This window comes from Rhineura floridana, chromosome 1, assembly GCF_030035675.1.
Source record: "Rhineura floridana isolate rRhiFlo1 chromosome 1, rRhiFlo1.hap2, whole genome shotgun sequence".
NCBI lineage: Eukaryota > Metazoa > Chordata > Lepidosauria > Squamata > Rhineuridae > Rhineura > Rhineura floridana.
Genome location: NC_084480.1, coordinates 26,063,754 through 26,090,367, shown reverse-complemented (window position 1 = coordinate 26,090,367; position 26,614 = coordinate 26,063,754). Strand labels below are relative to the sequence as shown.

At 42.8% G+C, this 26,614-nt stretch overlaps 1 protein-coding gene across 6 annotated transcripts in view; it reads left to right on the top strand.

The window, feature by feature from the left end:
* The window catches only part of RANBP3L (RAN binding protein 3 like), an 83,094-nt gene that overhangs the window by 47,558 nt on the left and 8,922 nt on the right, over positions 1-26,614 (top strand). For 4 of the 6 annotated variants that reach the window (XM_061616327.1, XM_061616363.1, XM_061616352.1 and 1 more), the window contains 2 exons: positions 675-817; positions 4,173-4,350. In XM_061616327.1, coding sequence (XP_061472311.1) covers positions 675-817; positions 4,173-4,350 — 321 coding nt within the window. Of the gene's footprint in view, positions 1-674; positions 818-4,172; positions 4,351-9,730; positions 10,397-15,240; positions 15,614-26,614 lie in introns of those variants that run through there. The other 2 variants (XM_061616345.1, XM_061616336.1) reach the window with 2 other exon arrangements.

The window sequence follows — 26,614 nt, the reverse complement described above, 5'->3', positions numbered from 1 at the left end:
AAAAAAACTTTGTAAATTTTACAACTTAATTAATGGAGTATCCAAGTCATTTGTACACAATTCATTTCTTACATACTGAGATATATATTAGAAATGAACTGAGTATAAACGTCTTGGATACTCCATTAATAAAGCTGCAAAATTTATAAAGGGCAGGATTTTTTTTGTATAAAAACCAATGAATGCATTCTGCAGATAGGAACATATTCATCAATTTTGTATGCTTCCTCCTCTAGAAAGAGACCTTTCTTGCAGGCGTACATAAAGTTCAGTTTATAGCACAGCATCATTTATTCAGATAGCTGGTGGAGATATTCAAAATATCAGAATAAACATTCTGAAGAAATGGGAGAGTCGCCAATGGTGAGTTTATTGATGATTTATGAACATCAGATGACTGAGCTTTGGATAATAAGGATCCTGTGGCCCTAAAGTGCATGTTGTTCTATTGCAGTGTAAAATTTTGAAATGGTTTCAAAGTCTTGTAGGCTATTCAACTTTCTTAGATATCAAATAGGGGGAGGAGGAGATCCTTGCATTTTTAAAAGCTAAGGCAGCAGAAATAATAGTAACTTGAGTTTTGCAGGGCTGATAGGGAAATCTCCTCCATTAAGGAAAGGGGATTTCAGTTTTTCTGCCTTATTTTTTTAATGTTTAGTTTCTCCTGTTTATAGTCATGCGAAATCAAGGGAGCATGAGGCTTATTCTTAACACCAAACTCTGGACTCAGATGGTCATAGAAAGAGCAAATCGGAAGAGCCTGTGCATCACAGCGTCAGATTTGGAGGACTGTTCTGTCAAAGTGTTTCTAATACAGGTGAGACTGAAAAATAAAGAAAGGGGTTTTTAAATTATTATATATCACTTGTATTTCTATGCCACCTTTCAAGGTCAAAACCGCAAGGGTTTTTGCCTGTTAGTGAATTTCTCTGCTTTTTAATCTGGGAGGTAAGAAATGGGATTCTGTGCAAGTTTGCTGAGAATGGATTGATCATTTGCATGCTTATTGAGTTCAGTGGGATTTACTCCCCTGCAAACATGCTTAGGATAAGTGAAACTGACCACAGGGGTGTGTGGAGAGGAGGAGGAGGAAGGGCAGAGGGGAGGAGGGGGAGGGGAGCAGGCAGGAGGGGGAGGAGGGCAGGTTTGATCACTTAGATGCTTATTGAGTTCAGTGGGATTTAGTCCTGTGCAATCATGCTTAGAATAGGTAAAACTGACCAGGCGGGAGGAGGAGGAGAAGAGGGAGGGAGGGAGGGCTGGAGTGGGCAGGGGAGGAGGAAGAAGGAAGAGCGGAGTGAAGGAAGAAGGGTGGAAGAAGGGAGAGCAGGGGGATAGGCAGGTCTGATCATTTGCAAGCTTACTGAGTTCAAGTTGCTCCCGTGCAATCATGGTTAGGATAGGTAAAACTGACCAGGCATTTTTTTGACCTTTAAACTGCAGAAGATGAAGGTCAGAGTATGGGGCAAGGTCAGTAATAGGATTACAGGTACTCTGTGAAACATGGCTGATTTTTAATTAATTTCAACAAATTATGAGAACTCTGACAGAAAAAAGTCCAACAGGGGTCTGTTTCCCCTCCCCTCTTTTTACACTTTGAACTCTTGATTCTCTCTGACTATTTTGTGTATCTCCATGAAAATTAGACGGTTGTTAAGCAAGCATTTCTGAGCAGGGTTCTAAGTTTTGTAAGGTTTTGTTTTGAAATGAGCTTATGGGAAGGATCAGACTGGCATGGGGGGTATTTTCAATTTAACATTGCGGAATGTGAAAAATCCATGCTAACTATAGTATACAGCCACTTTTGTGGCTGTATAATAAATCCATAACCAGTCTAAAGCAAGGCAAGTCCAGTAAAACAATTTGAAACAATTTAACACAATAACTATGTAAGCAGTAAAATAAAAGATCTGACATGGCACTAGTTACTATGGGATCCTGGGCAGGTTTACTCAGAAAAAAGTCCCACTTAGTGTTATGGGATTTACAGAGCAATCCTAACCCCCTAATCTGTGCTGCTGTTGGGATATGGTGTAGGTCAGGTGTGGGGGACCTTTGGCCCTCCAGATGTTGCTGAGCTACAACTCTCATCATCCCTGGCCATTGGGCATGCTTGCTGGGGCGGATGGGAATTGTCGTTCAGAAACATCTGGAGGGCCAAAGGTTCCCCACACATGTTGTACGTGTTTTGTCTGCTGACCTCCGCCACTGTGAAAAATAGAAAGCTGTTTTATACTGAGTCAGACCATTGATCCATCTAGCTGACTATTGTTTACAATGGCTGGCAGCGGCTTTCTGGGATTTCGGTCAGGATTCTCTCCCTGCCCTATCTGGGGATGCTGGGGACTGAACCTGGGACCTTCTGCGTGTTCTATCACTGAGCTATGGCCCTTCCCCTGGAGGCCAGCTGTACCTGCTGAAAGCATGTGGGGTTCAGAAGTTACCCCAACAGTGTTCCCACCAGTTGTAGCAAGCATATATCTCCAAAACAGGATATTACGGGTGCAGGGCAGGAACAAAGCAGAGCCAGCTGTAGATCTGCTGGATTCCAAGCTGCTCCTTCCCCCGCAACACACACTCTGGGCTCCTCAGCTGTACCAGCCTGGAGCTGACTCAGTAAACATTTCTGGAAAACTGCCCCCCCCACACCTTTTGCCCTGTCCAGAGTGAGCTGCAGAGTTTCAGATGCAGTGATTTGTTTTATTTTATTTATTATTACATTGATATTCCACCTTTCCTCCAAGGAGTTCAAAGTGGCATCCAAACACTCCTCCTCCTGATCTTATTCTCGCAACAACCCTGTGAGATATGTTAGGCTGAGAGGCAGTGACTGGCCCAAGGTGACCCAGTGAGCTTCATGTTTGAGCAGGGATTTGAACCTTGGTCTCCCAGGTCCCAGTTCAACACTCTAACCCCTACACCACATATTTTGATCCACTGCTCTGCCCTGGCCATGGTCAGGATGGTTCTGTTATTCCCTTGGCTGAGAACTTTTTGTTTGCTTTTAAATTTTAAGGTTTTAGATTTTGTAAGCTTTTAAATTTTAATTTCTGTTTGCATGTTTCATTACTGCTGCTTTGTCATTTTTTATGGCTTGGATCCATTAGGGGCAAATTTCTCCCCACCCCCACTGCCTGCTGCATCCACCTACAGCAGGGATACAGAATGTTGGAGTCCAGTTTTTGTTAGCTCCAGCCACCATGGCCAATGGTTAGGGTTGATGGCAGTTATCTGGAGGGCCACAGATCCTCCATCTGTGTCCTACACCCTGTCCCCTGACCCTTAAGAGTGACTTTTTAGGAATATAAGAAGCTGCCTTAAACAGTCAGACCCTTGGTCCATCTAGCTCAGTATTGTTTACAGTGACTGGCAGCAGCTCTCCAAGGTTTCAGACAGGGGTTTCTCCCAGCACTACCTAGAGATGCTGGGGATTGAACCTGGGATGTTCTGCATGCAAAGTAGATGCTCTACCATGGACGGAGGGCAGGGGGTCTGGGTGCCGATACCATCCGCCTGAGGAAGCAGTCTCAGAGTCCATATAAAACTCTAGTTAAAACTTTTAAAAGATGTCTGAGGATTTTTTAATTGTTGCCCCATTTTACCATGTAAAACTGCTTTGAGATCTTGAAAAGTGTACATAAATTATCTAAATGAATAAATAAACAAACTATAGCCTGTGATCCTTAAGGTACTTAACTGGGCTAAGAACTGCTTTACCTGACTAAGGGGTCATGTCTTCACACCACCTGAAGATGTACGTGTGCTATGGGAGCAAGTACATGTGACACAATGTTACACATATATAATGTAGGTTTGAGTGTGCAATCCTTCCCATGCAAAAAAATGGGGAGAGGGAGATCACGCAAAGTGGGCCCCGTGCATATGGATGAATATGTGTACCACCTCTGAGACATATTACTCTACACAATGTTGTGGTAGCTACATCCATTCACTCCTTCACTAGACAAATTTTCCCTTGGATGGTGTATGTGTACGACCTTTTGAGGTCATGCAGGAATTGGTGGGTTCACTAGATTTTAATGGGTCAATCATTTTCTCAAACTGGGGCTCCTTTTCAGTAATTTTATAATATCTGTTCAGTGTGCTCAACCTTTCATTGATGAACTAGTAAACCATACCTAATGGATACATGGGTCTTATTTATTACACAGGCAAGCTCAAAAGATGCTGCATCTCTATATGCAGCAATCCACCACCGTCTTGTTGCACTGAAGAGCTTTGCTGATCAGGAGTGTGAAGTGGACCCAGAGTCAGATATTCAGACATTAAATTGTGACAGTGATGATGAGGAGAATGAAAAAGTAACACAAGTAAGCAACAACAAATCAGGTAAGCAGAGGTCTCTGTGTGACCAGACAAAGGCTGCATTTGCACATCATTCTAAACCATAGTTTTTCATAGTTTAACCATAGTTTATTCAGTGAACCATGAGACACCTTACAGATAAGCAAACAAACCAGGTTTTACTTCTCCAAAGCTTGATTTGTTTTCCACCTACTCTTGCCTCATGCGAAGTGTCTGGGATGGGGTGGCCAAACAAACCATAGTGAAGCAAAGCTGGTAGGTTCAGACATAATGCCAAAGCAAAGTTGAAACAAATCATGATTCATAAGCCAACAACAGGTGGCGTCACTTGTTTGTTTGGTTTTTGGCTGAAAACAAAACTATGGTTAGTCTGCTCCACGAGCTAGAGGGAGCTAGAGGGAGCCCCAGCTGACAAAGCGTCAAGGCGAGTTAAGCAGCAGAGCGAAAAGAGGGTAAGTAGCTCCCATTTATTCTGTTAATTAATTGAATTAAAACAGCTCAGAGCAATAAGTAATAAGGGCAGCCTAAGGTCACCCTGAGCTAGGAGCCAAATCCTGAAAGAACCTATATCTTAGGGGACAGATCCTAGGAGAAGCCTATAGAAAGCTAATCTTCAACACCACCCTAGCAGGAAAGCTTCAGGGGACACTAAACAAGGCTAAATTCCAGTCGAAGAGAAGGGAAAAAAGGAAACTCCAATACATACAGGGAGAGAGTCAGCTCGGTCCTTGCTAAAAAGGGCAGCTTTAGCCTTCCTTAAAGGCCCCAGCTGACAAAGCGTCAAGGCGAGTTAAGCAGCAGAGCGAGTTCGGCAGCAGGGCGAGGAGGCCAGGGCCCCCAACTCTGCCTGTCTGTTCCCTGACCTCAACTAAACCACAGTCCCCAACCCATTGATGTAATAAACCTTAAACAAAATTATGCAGGTAAGAAGCCAGCGGGGTGTGGGGGCTTTCCAGTGTTTTGCACCGCCTGCAGCATGTACGACTATCTGCCTGTTGGACAGAAGTCATGGGTGTGCTCTCGGTGCAATGAGCTCCTGGCTCTCCGGGAACGACTTCATTTCCTTGAGGCCAAGGTGGCGGACCTGGAAAAGCTGAGAGAGGCAGAGAGGAGGCCTTCAGGGACGTTATAGCTGTGTCCCACTCCGAGGATGATAGCTCTTCTGCTATCATGGAGAATGATGGTCTCAGGGAAGGAGAGCATCCAGCTGAGGAAGATGGAAACGATCCCTTAGAAGGGACCCATTCCTTGGGGGATGAGCAGCTATCCTCTCGTGCCGAGGATATATCTCCAGGGGGTGGAGGGATCCTTGTAGTGGGTGATTCGATCATTAGGAACATAGACAGTGGGGTGTGTGATGGGCGTGTAGACCGCAAGGTGATTTGCCTGCCTGGTGCGAAGGTTGTGGATATTGCCGTCGTTTAGATAGTTTGGTAGACAGTGCTGGGGAGGAGTCAGTGGTCGTGGTGCACGTTGGCACCAACGATATGGGGAAATGCAGCCGTGAGGTCCTGGAAGCAAAATTTAGGTTGCTAGGTAGGATGCTGAAAGCCAGGACCTCCAAGGTGGCTTTCTCTGAAATACTACCGGTTCCACGCGCAGGACCAGCCAGACAGGCCCAGCTTAGCAGTCTCAATGCGTGGATGAGACAATGGTGTTGGGTGGAAGGGTTTGGATTTGTTAGGCACTGGGGAACATTTTGGGACAAGCTGGGCCTGTACAAAAGGGACGGGCTCCACTTGAACCAGAATGGAACCAGACTGCTGGCACTTAAAATTAAAAAGGTGGCAGAGCAGCTTTTAAACTGACGGAGGGGGGAAACCCGACAGGAGCTGAGGAAGGTCTGGTTCAGAATAAACCTCCCTCCTGGGATAAAGACCAAAGAAATGATGAAATTGTAAAAGGGGTAGGCCTAGAAGTAGGCATTGTGAGAGTAGGGGCACAGGATATAAATTCAGAAGGGCAAAATTACCACAGGCCAAACCACAAGTGCCAAAGACACTTGAAGAGAGACACTGCTTACAAGCGCCTGTACGCCAATGCTAGGAGCCTCCGAACCAAGATGGGAGAACTGGAGTGCTTGGTCTTAGAGGAGAGCATTGATATAGTGAGCATAATGGAGACCTGGTGGAATGGAGGAAACCAGTGGGATACGGTTATCCCTGGATATAAACTATATCGGAAGGACAGGGAAGGACGTATTGGTGGCGGAGTCGCTCTATACGTGAAAGAAGGCATTGAATCCAGCAAGCTGGAAACCCCAAAAGAGGTGGACTCCTCCACAGAATCATTGTGGGTAGTGATACCATGCCCCAGGAGGGATTTAATTCTGGGAACGATCTATCGTCCCCCTGATCAAAATGCTCAGGGAGACCTTGAGATGAGATATGAAATTGAGGAAGCATCCAAACTAGGAAATGTGGTAGTAATGGGTGACTTCAACTACCCAGATATAGACTGGCCGCATATGTGTTCCAGTCATGACAAAGAAGCAAAATTTCTAGATATTCTAAATGACTATTCCCTAGACCAGTTGGTCATGGAACCGACCAGAGGGACGGCAACCCTGGACTTAATCCTCAGTGGGGACCGGGACCTGGTGCGAGATATAAGTGTTGTTGAACCGATTGGGAGCAGTGGCCAATTGCCAAGAAAATCCAACACAGTCACTTTTGACTTCAAGAGAGGAAACTTCACAAAAATGAGGGGAGTGGTAAAAAGAAAGCTGAAAAACAAAGTCCAGAGGGTCACATCATTCGAAAATGCTTGAAAGTTGTTTAAAAACACTATATTAGAAGCTCAACTGGAGTGCATACCGCAGATCAGAAAAGGTACCGCCAGGGCCAAGAAGATGCCAGCATGGTTAACGAGCAAAGTCAAGGAAGCTCTTAGAGGCAAAAAGTCTTCCTTCAGAAAATGGAAGTCTTGTCCGAATGAAGAAAATAAAAAAGAACACAAACTCTGGCAAAAGAAATGCAAGAAGACCATAAGGGATGCTAAAAAACAATTTGAGGAGCACATTGCTAAGAACATAAAAACCAACAACAAAAAATTCTATAAATACATTCAAAGCAGGAGACCATCTAGGGAGGCGATTGGACCCTTGGATGATAAGAGAGTCAAAGGCGTACTAAAGAACGATAAGGAGATTGCAGAGAAGCTAAATGAATTCTTTGCATCTGTCTTCACAGTGGAAGATATAGGGCAGATCCCTGAACCTGAACTAACATTTGCAGGAAGGGATTCTGAGGAACTGAGACAAATAGTGGTAACAAGAGAGGAAGTTCTAGGCTTAATGGACAATATAAAAACTGACAAATCACTGGGCCCGGATGGCATCCACCCGCGAGTTCTCAAAGAACTCAAATGTGAAATTGCTGATCTGCTAACTAAAATATGTAACTTGTCCCTCGGGTCCTCCTCCGTGCCTGAGGACTGGAAAGTGGCAAATGTAATGCCAATCTTCAAAAAGGGATCCAGAGGGGATCCCGGAAATTATAAGCCAGTTAGCTTAACCTCTGTCCCTGGGAAACTGGTAGAAAGTATTATTAAAGCTAGATTAACTAAGCACATAGAAGAACAAGCCTTGCTGAAGCAGAGCCAGCATGGCTTCTGCAAAGCAAAGTCCTGTCTCAGTAACCTACTAGAATTCTTTGAGAGTGTCAACAAGCATATAGTTAGAGGTGATCCAGTGGACATAGTGTACTTAGACTTTCAAAAAGCGTTTGACAAGGTACCTCACCAAAGACTTCTGAGGAAGCTTAGCAGTCATGGAATAAGAGGAGAGTGGATAAGGAATTGGTTAAGAAGCAGAAAGCAGAGAGTAGGAATAAACGGACAGTTCTCCCAGTGGAGGGCTGTAGAAAGTGGAGTCCCTCAAGGATCAGTATTGGGACCTGTACTTTTCAACTTGTTCATTAATGACCTAGAATTAGGAGTGAGCAGTGAAGTGGCCAAGTTTGCTGACGACACTAAATTGTTCAGGGTTGTTAAAACAAAAAGGGATTGCAAAGAGCTTCAAAAAGACCTCTCCAAACGGAGTGAATGGGCGGAAAAATGGCAAATGCAATTCAATATAAACAATTATGCATATTGGAGCAAAAAATCTGAATTTCACATATACGCTCATGGGGTCTGAACTGGCGGTGACCGACCAGGAGAGAGACCTCGGGGTTGTAGTGGACAGCACGATGAAAATGTCGACCCAGTGTGCGGCAGCTGTGAAAAAGGCAAATTCCATGCTAGCGATAATTAGGAAAGGTATGGAAAATAAAACAGCCGAGATCATAATGCCGTTGTATAAATCTATGGTGCGGCCGCATTTGGAATACTGTGTACAGTTCTGGTCGCCTCATCTCAAAAAGGATATTATAGAGTTGGAAAAGGTTCAGAAGAGGGCAACCAGAATGATCAAGGGGATGGAGCGACTCCCTTACGAGGAAAGGTTGCAGCATTTGGGGCTTTTTAGTTTAGAGAAAAGGCGGGTCAGAGGAGACATGATAGAAGTGTATAAAATTATGCATGGCATTGAGAAAGTGGATAGAGAAAAGTTCTTCTCCCTCTCTCATAATACAAGAACTCAGAGACATTCAAAGAAGCTGAATGTTGGAAGATTCAGGACAGACAAAAGGAAGTACTTCTTTACTCAGCACATAGTTAAACTAGGGAATTTGCTCCCACAAGATGCAGTAATGGCCACCAGCTTGGATGGGTTTAAAAGAAGATTAGACAAATTCATGGAGGACAGGGCTATCAATGGCTACTAGCCATGATGGCTGTGCTGTGCCACCCTAGTCAGAGGCAGCATGCTTCTGAAAACCAGTTGCTGGAAGCCTCAGGAGGGGAGAGTGTTCTTGCACTCGGGTCCTGCTTGCGGGCTTCCCCCAGGCACCTGGTTGGCCACTGTGAGAACAGGATGTTGGACTAGATGGGCCACTGGCCTGATCCAGCAGGCTCTTCTTATGTTCTTATGTTCTTATGCTGGGATGGGTTCACACATTCAAACAAACAATTATTATTATTAAATTTATTTATACCCCGCCTTTTGGCCAAAGGCCCTCAAGGTGGCTTACAAAGAAAAATAAACACAAATATAAAAATACAACAATAAAAGCAATACAATTTACAAAAATTAAACTAAATAACAAATAACATTATTAAGAAAAGAAATGTCCTTTTTGTTCTATGCAAGCCTCACAAAGGTCTGTCCTATCTTTTTGACCCTCCAGCAAGAGTTTGTTGCCACTTTCCAAAATGGGTGAAGTTGACTTGGCATTTGGATTTCTTGGGTCATGGAGCACTTACTTGCCTAGGATATATTTCATGTTGTTGTGCACTGTGTTGTCACGAACTTGGTATGGCTGGATATGAAACGCAACCTTGATAGCATATCTCTTCGCTCTAGGCTCGCTCTGCGGCGGCTGCTGCTGCTGCTGTGGCTTCCCTTCCTGCTCCTGCTCCGCCTCCCCCCACTCTGGCAGCGGTGGCTTGGGCGGGCCCAGCATGGGCCTCAAGGGCCTCGCAGAATTGCTTGAGGCTGATGGCGTGCTCCCCGTGGCCCAGGTGGGCCTCCAGCCAGCACACCAGGGTGGCATGGTGCCAGGAGAGGAGTGGCTCGGCCAGGGGCACTTCGCATAGGTGGGCCGCCTCCTCCTCCCACAGCCTGGCCTGGCCCAGCAGCACTGGCGCCGGATGACTTAGATTTATGTGCAAACCAGGTCAGAGTCTGCCTAAAGCCTATATTATACTTTGCATGAATGTAGCCATTATCCAAAGTTCCCTGCATAGAAAAAATTGGGTTGGTTTTCCTGCAACATGGGAAAGTAGCTCTGCTGCTCTTAACTCACCTCTTACCATCCCCTAATTTGGTGGGATGTGCATTCTCATAGGAAAAGGAGATTATGCAGCCTCAATTTTTTTAAAAAACAAACAAACAAGCATAAAATTAGAGGCCCATAAAATGGCACAATGAGGTACTGCAAAGGACTGTGTTGTGTTCTTTACCACTTTATAAAAATGAAAAAAGGACAGAAATATTCAGTGTTTCAAATTGTTGTTGCATATGGTATATTTATTTTGTATTGTAAGCTACTTGTTTTATTATTTTCATAGAAAAGTGGGGTATAAATATTAAATCTAATCTAATAAATAGCACAACAGGACAGGGGTTGCACAGTGAGGGGCACATAATAATCCCTATATTGTTTGGAACCTTCTCTATTGTCTTTTTGGCACTCGCTTTCAACAAGCCTTCTAAATTCTTTATGCAAGTTGATATCTGTCTTGGATTTGAATTGGTTTTATGTATATGCTGCTGTTGTTTTAAACTGTTATCATCACTACCACCACCACAGAAAGACAGCATCATAAAACTAAGCAGGACTTTTAATACATGAAATTCTCAATCACTCAATACAATATAATGTTATAGTCTCACTATTGATTAGGCTGGCAGTCCCTGCTGGGTGAGCCAGCTTTGGCCCAGCTCTCTGTTGCAGTGCATCTCATCCAGGAGTGTGGCATTTTTAAGGATGATGATATCACTTTTTATTCTTGCAGACTTTTCTAGTTATGATTTTTTTTTGCTTGCCTCGTTCTCTGTTTTATTAATTTTTTAAAATTGATTGATTTTATTTTAAAGTTCCTTAGTTTGGAAATCTTGCACTGAAAGGTGAGCTACACTTTTTTTTTTAATAAATACATTTTAATTGCACAAGCCTCAAGTTCTGGTATGCACTTCAATACTTCCTGCAAAATAGTGACAGCTTGGAGGCACCTCCATACAAATTAAAACTGTTCACAGAACACTGCTTTCTTTAAGATTTTGACGACTGTCTAGGACACCTGTAACATTTATGGTCCAGTTTCCATCAGAATTCTACAACAGAACCCTGCCCCTTTGTGACATATGAGCTGCTTGAGATATGGCTGGACTGAAGTTGTTTGTGTAGTTGTGTAGGGATTTCCTGTTCAGCCTTGGAAATTTAATCAAATTGTCCACAAAATCTATTCCATGACATCGGTCAAAACTGTGCATAATGCACAATGGATGGGTGGGGATTAAGGAAATAGAGGGAAGCATTAAGCTTTAGTGTTCTGAGAAATATATACATAAACAATAATCTCTAACTTTGGCCACAGTTTCACTTCTGGACTGATAGTTTTAAAGTTCTAGCACAATTAGTTTTCTTCCTGGCACAAGATGCACCAGCATCAAGAATATGTGCATAGCCAGAGTGAAGGGGATCAATGCAACCAGGTGGAAGAACAAGCCTTACTCCTTCACCTTCTACTTTTCTGGCTCTTAAGGAGCTTCATACTAGAAACATTGCATAGAGGTGTGCCCAGGGAAGGGCAAGGGAAAGTAAGGTACATTATTTGTTAGTATAATACTGGGTGATGGGGTTCACATATTTTTGCATTAACTAATGTTCTGCTTGCACTATACAACTTTGCTAAAGTCCAAAGCAATAGAAAATTTCTGGCACTCCCCAGATACATGGCTAACAAAACAGTCAATTACTGGCTGCCCCTTATATTTAGCATGTACCTTCACAGTACAGTCCGTCAGAGCTTGGAAAAGTTATTTTTTTGAACTACAACTCCCATCAGCCCAATCCAGTGGCCATGCTGGCTGGGGCTGATGGGAGCTGTAGTTTAAAAAAGTAACTTTTCCAAGCTCTGACAGTCCTATACATATCTACTCAGACTCAAGTCCCACTGAGTTCAGCAGGGTGTGCTCCCATATAAGAAGGTGTAGAATTGCAGCTGTATTGTAAATATCTTCATCAGGGCAATATACAGCACAGCACCCCTGATCTGTGTGGCTGATTATTTTGAGCAACATCTGAGCACATACTTAATAATGAGGGCTGTACCATGGCTAAAGTGCAATGTACAACAACCCCTCCCCCTTTACTGAACATCAGAGTCTCTTAAATGTAGGATCAAGCTTACTGGCTACAATCCCCTGGGAAGTTCTTTGGTATGTGCCCCATTGAAATGGCTGAGAGCTGCTCAAGAGCAATAACAAGGTCTTCCTTTCATTTCACATGCTAAATTAAAGCTTGGCTTAACTTAAGATGGCACGGCAGCCAAAAGGGCCAGGGAGGACTCTGCAGGAGCTAGAGATGGGGGAGAAATTCAATTTAGTTTGCATTTAAAGACATTTATCAAATATGCACTTTCTAAAACATGAGAACTGAAATGCAGCCATCCTTTGAAATTTGCACTTATCTGAATTTTGCGATGCAGTTCTCCAAATGTGCATATACGAGGGGAAAGAGTGTGTAAAAATGAATGTATTCGTGAAAATAACAAACAAAAATGAATTATAATAGTAGAAACTGCTTGCAAAAATGTGTACACTAGTCAGTTCTGCATACAAAAATATGTTTGTTAGAAGAAATTGACACTAAAATGCTGAAGAATTTTCATGAGGATTTTTTTTTTAATCACAAATAGCTGCAGAAATATTGAGAACTGAATTGATGATTGGAAAAACGAGAAACTGAGAGAACCAAAATTGACAAGGATCAGGAGCCCACATATTTGTGAAGTCTTGCTGAGCCAAGGTTTGGCTTAGTGTGTTGTTTGAACCAGGCCTGTGACAATTTATAGCTATCTCTGGAAACTCTTTTGCATGGAGTAAAAGAGAAACCTTGTAAGTCACAGAAGAGTCAATAGCCTGGTTCGCATATAATGCTAAATTATGGTTTATTAAACTATTTATTTATTTTATTTATTTATTTATTTATTGTACTTGTATACCGCCCCATAGCCGAAGCTCTCTGGGCGGTTTACAGCAATCAAAAACATTAAAACAAATATACAATTTAAAACACATATTTTAAAAACAATTTAAAACACAATTTTAAAATTTAAAACAATATAAAAACAATTTAAAACACATGCTAAAATGCCTGGAAGAAGAGGAAAGTCTTGACCTGGCGCCGAAAAGATAACTGTGTTGGCGCCAGGCGCACCTCATCACACAAATCATTCCATAATTTGGGGGCCACCACAGAGAAGGCCCTCTCCCTTGTTGCCACCCTCCGAGCTTCCCTTGGAGTAGGCACCCGGAGGAGGTCCTTTGATCTTGACCGTAGTGTATGGGTGGGTTCGTATCGGGAGAGGCGTTCTATCAGGTATTGTGGTCCCAAGCTGTGTAAGGCTTTATAGGTCAAAACCAGCACCTTGAATTGAGCTCAGAAACATATGGGCAGCCAATGCAAGCGGGCCAGAATCGGTTTTATATGTTTGGACCATCTGGTCCCTGTTACCAATCTGGCCGCTGCATTTTGCACAAGCAGCAGTTTCTGAACTGTCTTCAAAGGCAGCCCCACGTAGAGTGCATTGCAGTAATCTAATTTGGAGGTAACCAGAGCGTGGACAACTGAAGCCAGGTTATCCCTGTCCAGATAGGGACGTAGTTGGGCCACCAACCGAAGGTAGAAGGCACTCCGTGCCACCAAGGCTACCTGAGCCTCAAGTGACAGAGATGGTTCTAGGAGAACCCCCAAGCTACGAACCTGCTCCCTCAGGGGGAGTACAACCCCATCCAGAACAGGTTGGACATCCACCATCCGATCAGAAGAACCACCCACTAGCAGCATCTCAGTCTTGTCTGGATTGAGCCTCAGTTTATTAGCCCTCGTCCCGTCCATTGTTGCAGCCAGGCACTGATTGACAGCCTCACCTGAAGAAGATGAAAAGGAGAAATAGAGCTGCGTGTCATCAGCATATTGATGGCAAAGCATTCCAAAGCTCCGGATGACCGCAATCAATGGTTTCATGTAGATGTTGAACAGCATGGGGGACAGAACTGACCCCTGTGGAACCCTTTACTAGAGAGTCCAGGGTGCTGAGCACCAAGCACCACCTTCTGGAGGCGACCTGTCAAGTAGGAGCGGAACCACCGCAATGCAGTACCTCCCACTCCCAACTCAGCCAGTCTCCCCAGAAGGATACCATGGTCGATAGTATCGAAAGCTGCTGAGAGATCAAGGAGAATCAGCAGAGTCGCACTCCCCCTGTCTCTCTCCCGACAAAGGTCATCATACAGGGCGACCAAGGCTGTTTCCGTGCCAAAACCAGGTCTGAAACCCCACTGAAATGGATCCAGATAATCGGTCTCATCCAAGAGTGTCTGGAGCTGGCCTGCAACCACTTGTTCCAGGACCTTGCCCAGGAATGGAACATTTGCTACCGACCTATAGTTATTAAGATTTTCAGGGTCCAGAACTATGGTTTAGTATTATGCATGAACTCGGCCCAGCAGCTTAACTATGTAAGAAGTGTGCCAATTAGGCCAGTATCTAACAGTACAAAAAGGCCTGGTTCGCACTTATTGCTAAACAATAGTTATTAAACCACAATTAAAGCCGAGGGATCTGGCAGATGATCACTTAAACCTTGGTTTATTATATCACAGAATAGTTAAAAGCACCATCAAGAGCAGTCAAGCTTTGACAGCAGGTTTTTGCCACTCCTGACTCTGTGGCTTTGAGGCAATGACAGCTTCTTAACCATCATTAATAGGGAGGTCCAGGTTCAAACATAATGCTAAGCCTATGGTTAACATTAACTAAAGTTTATATACCAACTAGCAATCTTGGATAATAAGTGACCTTTAATCATAGTTAAGCTGTTGGGCTGGGTTCACATGGTTTAGCATTATGTGCAAACCAGGCCAGTATATATTTTCTGGGATAATTTTTTTAATGTAATCCCAATACTATGGTATCTAACAATGGAAAACTCTGTTCTGAGTATAAAACACAAAATAAAATGTAGTGTGGAAGATTTTCTATCTCAGTGAATCTGCAAAGGCATCTATGCTCAGCCAGAGGAGTTTGAGGATATTGGCCATCAATCAAGTTAGATATAATGTAAACACCCTTTATATCTCTTCAGGAATGTCACACCGATGGAATCAGAGAAGGAATCGCAGGTTCTTTGATGTTATTTCAATCAATCAAGGAGTTAAGCAAGGGTGCATTTTATCTCCCCTGCTTTTCAACCTTTTTCTTAATGATATCATTCCAAGGCTGTCTAGCCCTGAATTCTTTCCCCCTTCAATTTGTCCCTTAAGACTTCTGTACTTTTATGTGCTGATGATATGGTTCCTCCTTCTCTGACACATGTGGGTCTAAATATTGTAAAGAGGAAAATCATTTTTTAACACAGTTTACACTATTTGCTCTCCTTTTTCACTTGTTCTCTGATAGCATTCTGGAGACATTTTTTTTCTCTAAACATAATGTGATGTTTGTATAAAATGACAAAGAGAGCATTTTTGTAAGCCCATAAAACATCTTTCATCTTAAAATAAGATGTGAAATTATCATCTCTTCTGCTTTTCCTCTTTTGGGGTAGGGTGGGGAAATCTATACAAGCAGACAAGAGTTTAACCTCCCCGCAAATGTGCCATATTAATTTAAACCCTAGGATTCAACCCTGTACAAACTTACAATGGAAAAATCCCATTAAACATAGCAGGATTTACTTCTGAGCAAACATGGATAAAACTGTGCTACCAATCAAAAGAAGGGATTTGAAACAGTAGATACCACACTTCTGAAAGTTTCCTACTAAATTAGTGGTGTTCACAATAAAAAAGGTGCAAATATGTTTGCATGTGTAAGTGGCTTGCTGTATGAGGATCTATGCAATTGATAGAATCCATAATTATTGATTTTACATGCTGCATATGTGCATATGCATGCTTCCCCCTTCTGTGGCTTCCCAACTCCTTAGATGTGTACAGGACATGCGTTGCAAATAAGTATATGTGGGTGAGGGGAGAGAAACAGGGAGGGGGTTGCTTCTGCTTATTGTGCTAATTTGTTTGCACAAAGTTTGCGGGGAGGTTAGATGACATCAGCTGTTTACTGAGCATTCATTCTTACTTGTTTGCAGCTATGCAATGCTGCATCAAACAAATGTTATCCCACGCTTTTGAGTGCATTTCCCCATTGCTTTCCTTATTGCAAAAAAGTCTGATTTTGGGGAGCAGGGAAGCGGGTTTGTTGCACAAGGGCTCCAAATCAACTATAAGGATCAGTGGTTCATTATCATTGTGGTGTGGGAGCTGCTTCCACTTGGCCCAATCCCACAGCATACCCGTAATTTCAGAAAAGAGGAAATACATGGGCTGAGTGAATGATGCAGTTTGTGATGCTAGCGTGGGATGGAGGCACATTATTCAGATGGTTAGTGAGTAGTGGCTAAGAAGCTGGCCTACAAATCAGGAAGTCCATTTCAAATCTCCAGTCTTCCATGAATTGACTAGGTGGCTTAGGCAAGCTACTCATTCCTAGCCTCAGTTCACATGTCTGCAGTAGAAATTATGGGTGATATTCAATGCCAGTCCTACTTGGAGTAGACCCATTGAAGTTAATAGACATGACTAACTTAGGGTCATTAAATTTAGTGGGTCTACTCTGAGCAGGTCTTAGTTGACTACAACCCAATAATATGTACAGGGTTAAGGAAGGATTATAACTAGATAATGCATGGAAAATGCTTTGAACAATTGAAAACACAACACAAATGTTAAGTATTAGTATTAATGGCAGTAGCAATTATTTCTCCAACCTACATGCCTTCTCTTTGCAGATACTAAATGACATGGCATGAGAGTGGGCAGGGGACAGGCTCAGTGGCAGAACATATCCTTTGCATTTAGATGTTCATTCAGTGATATCTCCAGTTACAAGTATCTTTGATAGGACAGGGAAAGTCCATTCAGTGTTAAAGGGCAGCATATGATAATTTCGTGTGACCACCACACTTCAGTGGTTCTCACGCTTGCAACAGTAATTTTGAATGAAGAGACAATGTTCAAATTTGTGCTTGAGCAGATAACTGAGCAGGGGGGAAGAGTGGAAGAGGAACTGACTACAGTAATATCTCAATTAGCGAAGTACATGTGTTCCCGGATATTACTTGTTTAACAGAAACTTTGGGACCTGAGGTAGCAATAACACCACAAAAAGAAGAGCAGTCAGGATATTTCAGCAAACTTCTTATTCAAAACTAACAATATGCATGTCTGAAATGAAACAACCAGGTCAGGCAAGTCTTGCATACAGACCACTTTAAGGCTTCTTCCAACACGCATCCAGGGATGCCTGCCTTGCCTTTTTTCTTTTATCGTGTGTTACAGCAATCTAAAGCATTGAGCACAGTTCTCCTCTCTGTACATTTGAGCAGGCAGGCAAGGGGCAGCCACCACCACCACCCTGTGCTTGGTCTCTCTCTGCCATCTCCCCCTATACTCGGGCAGATGTGTCGCTGTAAACAGTGCTTCCAGCGCATACAAAGCACTGTTAACTGCGGCGGTGCCTGCGCCACCTGGCAAGGAGCACCATTCCAGCCATGTGTGACAGAGCTGCTTGGAGCAGCTGCAATCCAGTAGACAAGGAGCCACATTCTGACTATGTCAGAGTGTGCCCCCCATGCCCCCTGCACCCAAAAACACTTTGTTAACAGGAGCTTCTTTCCTAGAGGATTTGTTAACTGAGGTATTACTATATATCAAATCCTTCAGCAGACACTGTTTTTATGCTATTGCTGAAGGAAAAATCTGTATTGTATGGGCACTCTCTTGTGAAGAGCCCTTATTTGACCACAGTGGGTCTTACTTCCAAATAATCATGCAAGAGATTGTGCTGAAAGCATTGTTCAATTTAAGGAGAGCAAAAAAAGACCTGTGCCAATAAACTTGGAGAATTGTGTTAATTTTTCAAACTGTTATATGGTATATCAGGGGCAGAGCTTGGAAGTAACTCGTTAGAAATAACGAGTTGCTTGTAACTCACTACTTTTTTGAGTAACGAATGGGTAACTTCGTTACATTTTGCTGGTAATAGAACAAGGAGTAACTTCATTACTTTTGAGCTGTAACTTTAACGTTTGCAGAGACGTTATGGGGGGAGCAGGGGAAGTCTTTGGCTCCTCTGATTTGTGGATAAAAACCATGTGCTTCAAATTGGGCTTCTGTGTGATGAGAGAGGAGGTGGAGAGCGAAACGGGATGGAGAAAACAATTGTTTAAAAATGGAGTGGGGGAGAAAAGAGCTGGAGAGCAAGGAAGGGCACGAAGAACTGGTTGCAGAGGTGAGACAACAATGTGTGTGTGTGTTTGGCGCGCAAGCTTGTGTGTGTGTGGTGCGCAAAGCTCCCTCTCTTACCAGGGAAGGGAGCAGAGCCAAAAGCAGGGCTTCAGGGTGGCAGGCAGAAGTTGCAGCAGGGTCCTAAAGACCTGCTGCTTCGTTTCCTGCCCTTCCTTTTCCTAACAAGCAGAATGCATCTTCGTCTTGTCAGGAAGATATTCCCTGGAAGCTCTTTTGTGTAAATCCTTCTCCCCATGGCAAATGCAAAGAGTTCCAAACAGGCACTTGTTAAAAATGACTGTATAGCTGACTTACAGTACAATGTATACCAGTCTACTCAGCAGTAAGTCTATGTTTAATGCAGCTTACTCCCAGGTAAATCAAATTGGGTATAGGATTGCACTAATTAGGCAACATGAGGACTGCATGAAGCTGTACCAATGTGCGGGGGGGGGGAGAAAAATATGACCCTTTATAGCACAAAGGTGCATCAATCTGGTTAAGGCAAGTAAAATTTGATGCATGTAATACAAGGACTAACCTGCAATCCAGTACCTGTCTACTCAGAAGTAAGTCCCACTGAGTCTGATGGGACTTACTCTCAGGCAAGTGTGTATTGAGTACACACTTACCTGGGAGTAAGTCCCATTGAACCCAATAAAGCTTACTTCTGAGTAGACATGTATTGGATTGCAGCCTTAGTTTCCTTTTTTCCCCCATTTTAATTCTGCCTTCTATCTTCACAACAGCCCTGTGAGGTAGGTTAGGCTGAGAGTTAGGGACTGGCCCAAGGCAATAAATAAGCGAAAACAATGAATAAAAATTTAAAATGTGAAAATGCTCATGCTCAGAGTATTTTTGTTGCTCTTTGTCAATGCTTTGTGTGTGGGTTTTTATGTCTACTGTCTCACAACTTCTTTTTGCCTGAGAATGTCGTATTTCTTACAGATGTTCTTTTTTTAAAAAAAATTGCCCAAATTCTGTGTTGTTTATTTTTTAACTTGAGTTCTTTGCATGGTTTAGGGGTGGCATTGCAGGAGACCAGGCTCTTATGGACAGCTGTGGGGCAGGTAGAAATTAAATGGAGTAAGCCTTTTTTGTATGGAAATACAATTATGGGGAAAGCTTCACCTGTTAACGTTCTATCTGTCAGACATCTTATTACTTGTGTGTGCCCCCCTTCCCAGATTTATTTTTGATTTGTGAATGCCATGACCATTGCCATTCCCTCCCCCCGTTTATCTTTGCAACAACCCTGTGAGGTAGCTTCGGCTGAGACAATATATGTACATAAGCAGCAGTTGGTAGTTGTAGTTGGTACAGCATTAATAAAGTATAGTCCCTGAAATGTATTCTGGTAGAGTCCAGTCCTATATGTCTGCTCCAAATTAAGCCTCATTGGGTTAAATGGATAAGTATATAGGATTGCAGATTAATTTTTACCTCTGAAAGGAATGCACTGTCAGGCATAGAATTTAAGAGACATACTTTTCTGGATGTGTTTGAAACAGATGGGTAGGTGGGAAGAGAGTTGGGTCTTCAACATAGTGCCCTCCAGATGTTGTTGGAATTCAACTCCCATCAGTCTCAGATAACATAATGATGCTGAAGTTGGTTCCTAGTTCCCAGTTCCAAGTTCACAGCTACAGTAACTCCAAGCCAAAGTTAACATGTCTCTAAACCCCAAAATATATGTTGGAGTACCCCATATCATATATCGCAGTGATCTGGGGAGTCTTCCCGTCAAGAATAACAAATTTATTCAATCAAAATTATCAGGCTTCTGAAATGCTCATAAATGCATAATGATGTCATAAAATCATAAAAAATAAGTAACTGGGTGTGCCCACCCCATAGTCTGTTCTGGGCCAGGACAACTCATACACCCCAGGGAAGGGGAGGGTGTCCTCTACAAGATGCCAGTGTGTCCTGCCTGGACCAGAGCTTTTGCTTGGTGCAGGGCAGGGATAAGGGCATATATGTACAACCCAAAGCGACAAAAATATGCAGAAAACAATAAGAAACTGGGGGTGCCAGTAGTGTAGCGGCAAATTCAGAAGTGCAAGGTCCCTTCATGATAGTATCAGCAACAGCCAGACCCCCCCTCCCCTTATTTTGCTCCTGGGTTGAGAATGAGGTCCTTGTTAATGCCTACTCCCATAACAACTGATGTCCCTAGGAGATTATCAGTATGAAAGGGGAGAGTATTAGCTACTGAAAAGAGTCTTCTCATTGGGTGACTCACCTCCTTTCACTCTGATTGGCTCCAATCAGCAGGAAAGGACAAGGAAGCATATTAGAAGACTCTTCTCAGTGGCTAACACACTCCCCTTTCATGCCGATCAGCTCATATGATGCTGGAGACAGGGACGCTGCTCCCAAAAAAGTACGGGGCAATTTACTGGACAACTATACCCCTGCTGCCAGGACATATCATACATCCGAGGAAGGGGGAGGGTGGCCTCTACAAGATGCCAGTACTTCCCACCTGGCCTATAGTTTCTGCTGGGTGCAAGGCACTCATAAGGTCATCTGTGCAGAACTAAAATAATGAAGAGTAAGTAGAGAAAAATATGTAATTTGGGGTGAGCACTCCAAAATCTGCTGTGGGCCATGAAACATCATTCACCTGAGCAAAGGGGAGAGTGTCCTCAACGAGATGCCACTGCATCCTGCCTGGAATGGATTTTCTTGTGGACACACAAAACAGATATGTGCATCTGCACAACAAGCAATGTAGAACGTATATAAGGAACTGCGGGTTCCCACCCCGAAACATGCTTTGGGCACTAGAAGTCATACATCCGTGCATGCAGGAGAGGGTTCCCACCCAGTTCAGAGCTTCTTTTGTATGTATGCTACAGACAAGGGCATATATGTATTAGAAAAATAGTGAATATGTAGAGGAAGGAAAATCAGAAACAGGAGTGCCCATCCTAAAAGATGATTTGGGGCACCACATATCATACTTCCATGCATCTGGGAGAGTGTGTTCTACGAGATGCCATCCATGCGTACTTTAGAGCGTCATCTATGAAATTACATCTCCTTCAAGAAATCATTGTTTGTTGACCCTGCCGCAAGTCCTTCTGTCATCAACATCAATGGCTTTTAAAAATAATAATAATTGAGCTATAACAAAGTAACAGGGAAGACCAATACAATTAAAAAAAAAATCCACATAGATCATAAGCACTGGCCGTAAGCACTGGCATAGCATAGACGACACCCTATCATTTTCTGGGGTGTCTGATTTATCTTGGCCCAGAGAAGATTTTGAGGTGAACACCCCCAGATATTTATTCTTTTCTTTTTGTCTCCTTTGGTTGTGCATAGATGCTCTTATACACGCCCTGAATCGAACAGAAACTCTGGGCTAGGTGGGAAGCATTGGCATCTTGTAGAACTCTATTTCTCCTTTCCACCTTCTTCCAAGGAAGCTGTCTTGGTTTTAAACCGGTGTCTGACGTCAGTGGTGGATTGGATGAGGGTGAACAAATTGAGGCTTAATCCAGACAAGACAGAGGTGCTCCTGGTCAGTCGTAAGGCAGATCAGGGAATAGGGATACAGCCTGTGCTGGATGGTGTTATACTCCCCCTGAAGACACAGGTTCGCAGTTTGGGTGTCCTCCTGGACTCAGCTTTAAATTTAGATTCCCAGGTTTTTGCAGTGGCCAGAAGGGCTTTTGCACATTTGAGATTAGTGTGCCAACTGCGCACGTTCCTTGACCTGTCCGATCTGGCTACGGTGACACATGCCTTAGTCACATCCCATTTAGATTACTGTAGCGCGCTCTACGTGGGGCTGCCTCTGAAGACTGCTCGGAAACTTCAGCTGGTACAACGTGCTGCAGCCAGAATGTTAACTGGGGCTGATTACAGGGACCATACAACTCCCCTGTTATAAAAGCTCCACTGGCTGCCAGTTTGTTTCCGGACACAATTCAAAGTGCTAGTGCTGACCTATAAAGCCCTACACGGCTTAAGTCCAGGCTATTTGTCAGACCATATCACCCTCTATGTGCCTGCCCGGGCCCTGAGATCCTCAGGAGAGGCCCTTCTTTCAGTACCTTCATCTGCACAAGTACAACTAGTGAGGATACGAGATAGGGCCTTCTCGGTGGCTGCCCCTAGGCTTTGGAATTCCCTCCCTATGGAGATAAGAATGGCCTCTTCCCTGCAGTCCTTTCGTCGACAGGTAAAAACTTTCTTATTTCAGCAAGGCTTTGATTCCGAAGGCAGCTAAGGATAGGCCCAAAAGGAGGTTATATTGTTCTTGCTTGTTTACTTTTTAATTATTCTGATTTTATGAGTATAGTTTTTAATTATCAGAAACAGTTTAATGCTATTTTAAATTAGTTCATTTTTAATTATATCTGTCTATATTTATTTATTTATGTATTATATGCTTTTAACTTTGGTAGGTTTTTAATTGTATCTGTTTTTTATCTGGAAGCCACCGTGAGTTCCAATTTGGAAAAACGGCGGGGTATAAATAAAGTTAATAAATAATAAATAAATATCCTCCCCTTTCCTTGGGTGTATGATTTGTCCTGGCCCAGAGCAGATTGCGGGGTGGGCACCCTCAGTTTCTTATTTTTTCCTGCTTCTTTTTGTCAATTTTGGTTGTGCATAGATGCCCTTATCCCTGCCCTGCACCCAGCAAACGTTGTGGGCCAGGCAGGACGTACTGGCATCTTATAGTGGACACCCTCCTCTTTCCTGGGGTGTATGATTTGTCCCGGCCCAGAGCAGATTTTGTCTGACGTGCTCTTTGAGCATCCTGTTCTTTTGAAACATAACAGAAATGTATTGTAAAAGCAGCATTTCAAGTGTAAAATTTGATTTCAAGTGAATTATATGTGTGTTGGGGTATCACCATTGCTGGAGGTGGGGTGGGAGGATGTGAGATTCTGTTAATCTTACAGATAAAAAAAAATATTCTACTACCCTCTGTGTGTGTGTTCTTGTTTTTAATGTTGTTTTAGGCTACTTAGATGAGCAGCAGCCAAGGCCAGCACCTTATAGGCAATTTTTTAAAAAAGTAACTAAAATGTAATTGTACTGATCGCTTTTGAGTAAAAGTAAAGTAATCAGTTACTTTCAGAGCAATTGTAATTGTAACGGTAACTACTACTTTTTTGGGCCATGTAACTATAACTGTAATTGATTACTTTTAAAAAGTAATCTTCCAAGCTCTGATCAGGGGTGCCCAAACTAGTCCATGAATCACCAGTGGTATGTGAGCTTCATTCTAGTGGTCTGTGGCATGTCTGTAAAAATGCAGTTTAAAATCGTGGTCTGCCAAGAGCTGTAAGTGGTCCATGGGAATTAAGGTTTGGGAACCATTGTGGTATACAATATGGCTCATTATGCCCATCAAAGGGCACCTACTTCAATCTGTATTCATACAGAACCGTTCCCCTTCAGCTAGTTCTAAAAAGTCTGTGTGCCTTTCCAGAGAAAGATAATAAAAGGCTGAAATGTGTTTGCAGAGTTGAAGGTACTATCCAATCTGAGTGCTGACTCACAAGATAAACATTCATGTTGACAAGCAAAGGCCTCTGACACAGATTTGGGAAAAACAGCTAAGGGTCAGTGGGCAATGATAAGTGAGGCCACAGTCCTTGGTGGACAGCCATGCTGTGGTGCATATTCTTTTCATGGTGGTGTGTGTGTGTGGTGTTGGTGCACAAGATAAAACACTGGAGTGTTTTAAATCCAGTATATAAATCCAGGTGATTCCTTGTAGCCAGTCAGTCCAAATTCCTCTTCCATTCAGATCCTGGTGATTGCTGACACCCCTAGCCCCATCTGTTATCAAGCAACCTTGGCAGGGCCTCTGACAGTTCCTGCTTTATTTTATTTATCCTGACTGTGTCCACTTCAGTCTGCTTATCTTTCATGCCAGCCGATCCTGTTCTAATTGCATCAAGGTATGCAGACCAACCTTGCTGAGCTTTCACTCCAAATACCTTCATTTGCAAAATGTTTCCTACCGCTCAAAAGTAGTCAACTTTTGTTTTGTTCTGTGCCTTTAGCAGCTGCATGACAAGCAGAAATTAGTAGGTGCAGATTTCCTCATTAATGAATCTCTGGACGCTTCTGTTAGTCATTTCTTTAGACAGAGGCACAAAACCTCTGTAAATAAAGAGTGGCAATTGCATCAGGGTGTCACTCTTGCAACACCCCACACACACCAGGACAAGTTTACATAACTCTAATTTCATGTAGGTTCTCCCTCTATTTTAAAAGGGGGCTCCTAGTGCATCTGGAGAAATGAATGGAAATTTGCTTGAGCTTCTTTTCACCTCTCTCTGTTTTTTTCAGAAGACCCAGAAATGATCCACTCTTTGCTACTGGCTACTACATGCCAGTAATGCCTTTGGAAAGTAGCCTTGTAATTTCCACATTTTATTCAGGCACATACTGTCGTAGCCAACATGAGTTAGGTGCTTAATTTGGAGAATTTGGTTTAACCAACTTCCAGAGAGGTACATGTGTTAGGCTGTTACAGATAGATAGATAAGATAGAGTCTTGTGGAACCTACATACATAGATTAAAAACATTAATCTGAAGGGGGAAAACATGTAAACAATGAGGTACAGACTCTCAGAAGAAAGCAAGTGTGCTATAGAGGATACAGTGTTGGACCAGGATTGGGGAGACCTCGATTCAAATCCACACACAGCCATGAAACTCATTCGGTGATGTTAGGCCAGTCACTGTTGTTCAGGCTAACGAACTTCCCAGGATTTTACTTTATTTGAAAGTAAAATGGGTGGGGAATGGGTTCTCCCGAGTTCCTTGGAAGATGGAAGGGATGAATGTGCAATAAACAAAATAAATGTGTACAAGATAAACACAGTGAGCATATACACCACACACACTGGAAGGGCAGGATATAAATTTAATAAATAAATAAATAAATAAATAAATAAATGGTGGTTAACACAATCATCCTACCGTTGCTATTCTATGTTAATAGCTGTAGTGGAACAGAGCCACTGTATGGATTGGGTCCCAAACAAATAGAATCAAATTTATTTACGTTAAAATTTATTCTAGTTCAGCAATTTCATTCAGGAGCCTCCTTTTCAACTTAGCTTGCCCAGTAACGTAGTGGCAAATTCAGAAGTGCAGGGTCTCTTCATGATAGTCATGCCACTCCCATTCGCTTGCTCTCCATCATCTCCACACCCCGTAGTCCTTCCTGCTCATGCCTTCTCCCACAACAACAGATATCTCTGGGAGCCAGTCAGCATGAAACGAGAGTGTTAGCTATATCCAGACCCTGCTGGGACCCTCTCCCAAAAAAGTAAAAGGTTTAAAAACCCCTGAGACCCCAGGTGACTAGACCCTTGGCTTTTCCACAGCCTGATCATTATCGGCTTGTGGTAACATGGAGGTGGGCTTTTTCACTGGTGGCATCAGTGTTGTGGAATGCCCTCCTTGCTGAAATATGAGAGGCTCCATCAGTGGTGGCATTCCACCGGCTCCTGAAGACACATCTTTTTAGGTGACCATTCTCCTGAACTTGAACTTTTGATTTTATTAACTGGTTTGTTTGTTTTTAACTGTTTAATTGTCATGTTTTTTAACTGGTTTTATTGTGTATTCTAATTAAGGATGTTTTAATGTTCTAGTTGAATTGTAATTGGGTATTTTAATGTATGTACTTTATAAATGATTTTATGTTGTAAACTGGTTAGAAGCCATTTTGACATATAAGTGGTATATACATCTAATAATATTAATAACAATCAATAATTATAAGAATATAATGATGACTTTCAGTCTAGCAGCAGAATGGCCTGGGATACTGAGATGTTCTCACTCTGGCTTCTGTCTGTAGCCATTTTTATGGCCAGATTTGTGTCCTGTTGATTATTTTGTGTAGTACTAGAGACTGACCTGTTTGTCTTGTGTAGACAGCCGAAGGGCATTGCTTACTTAAGTTTCTGGACTACCACATTTTCTTCTAGTTTATAGCTAAAAGATGATACCATATGGGATGATACCTGAATTTTTTTCAAATTAAAACTCGTATATTACATTTAGTCTCTTTGGCTGATCCACTGAAACTATCTACTCTCTATATATGTATCCTTGGGGATGTATTTGTTTGTTCATTCATGTCATGAACACAACACACAGGGCTTTCAAATGAA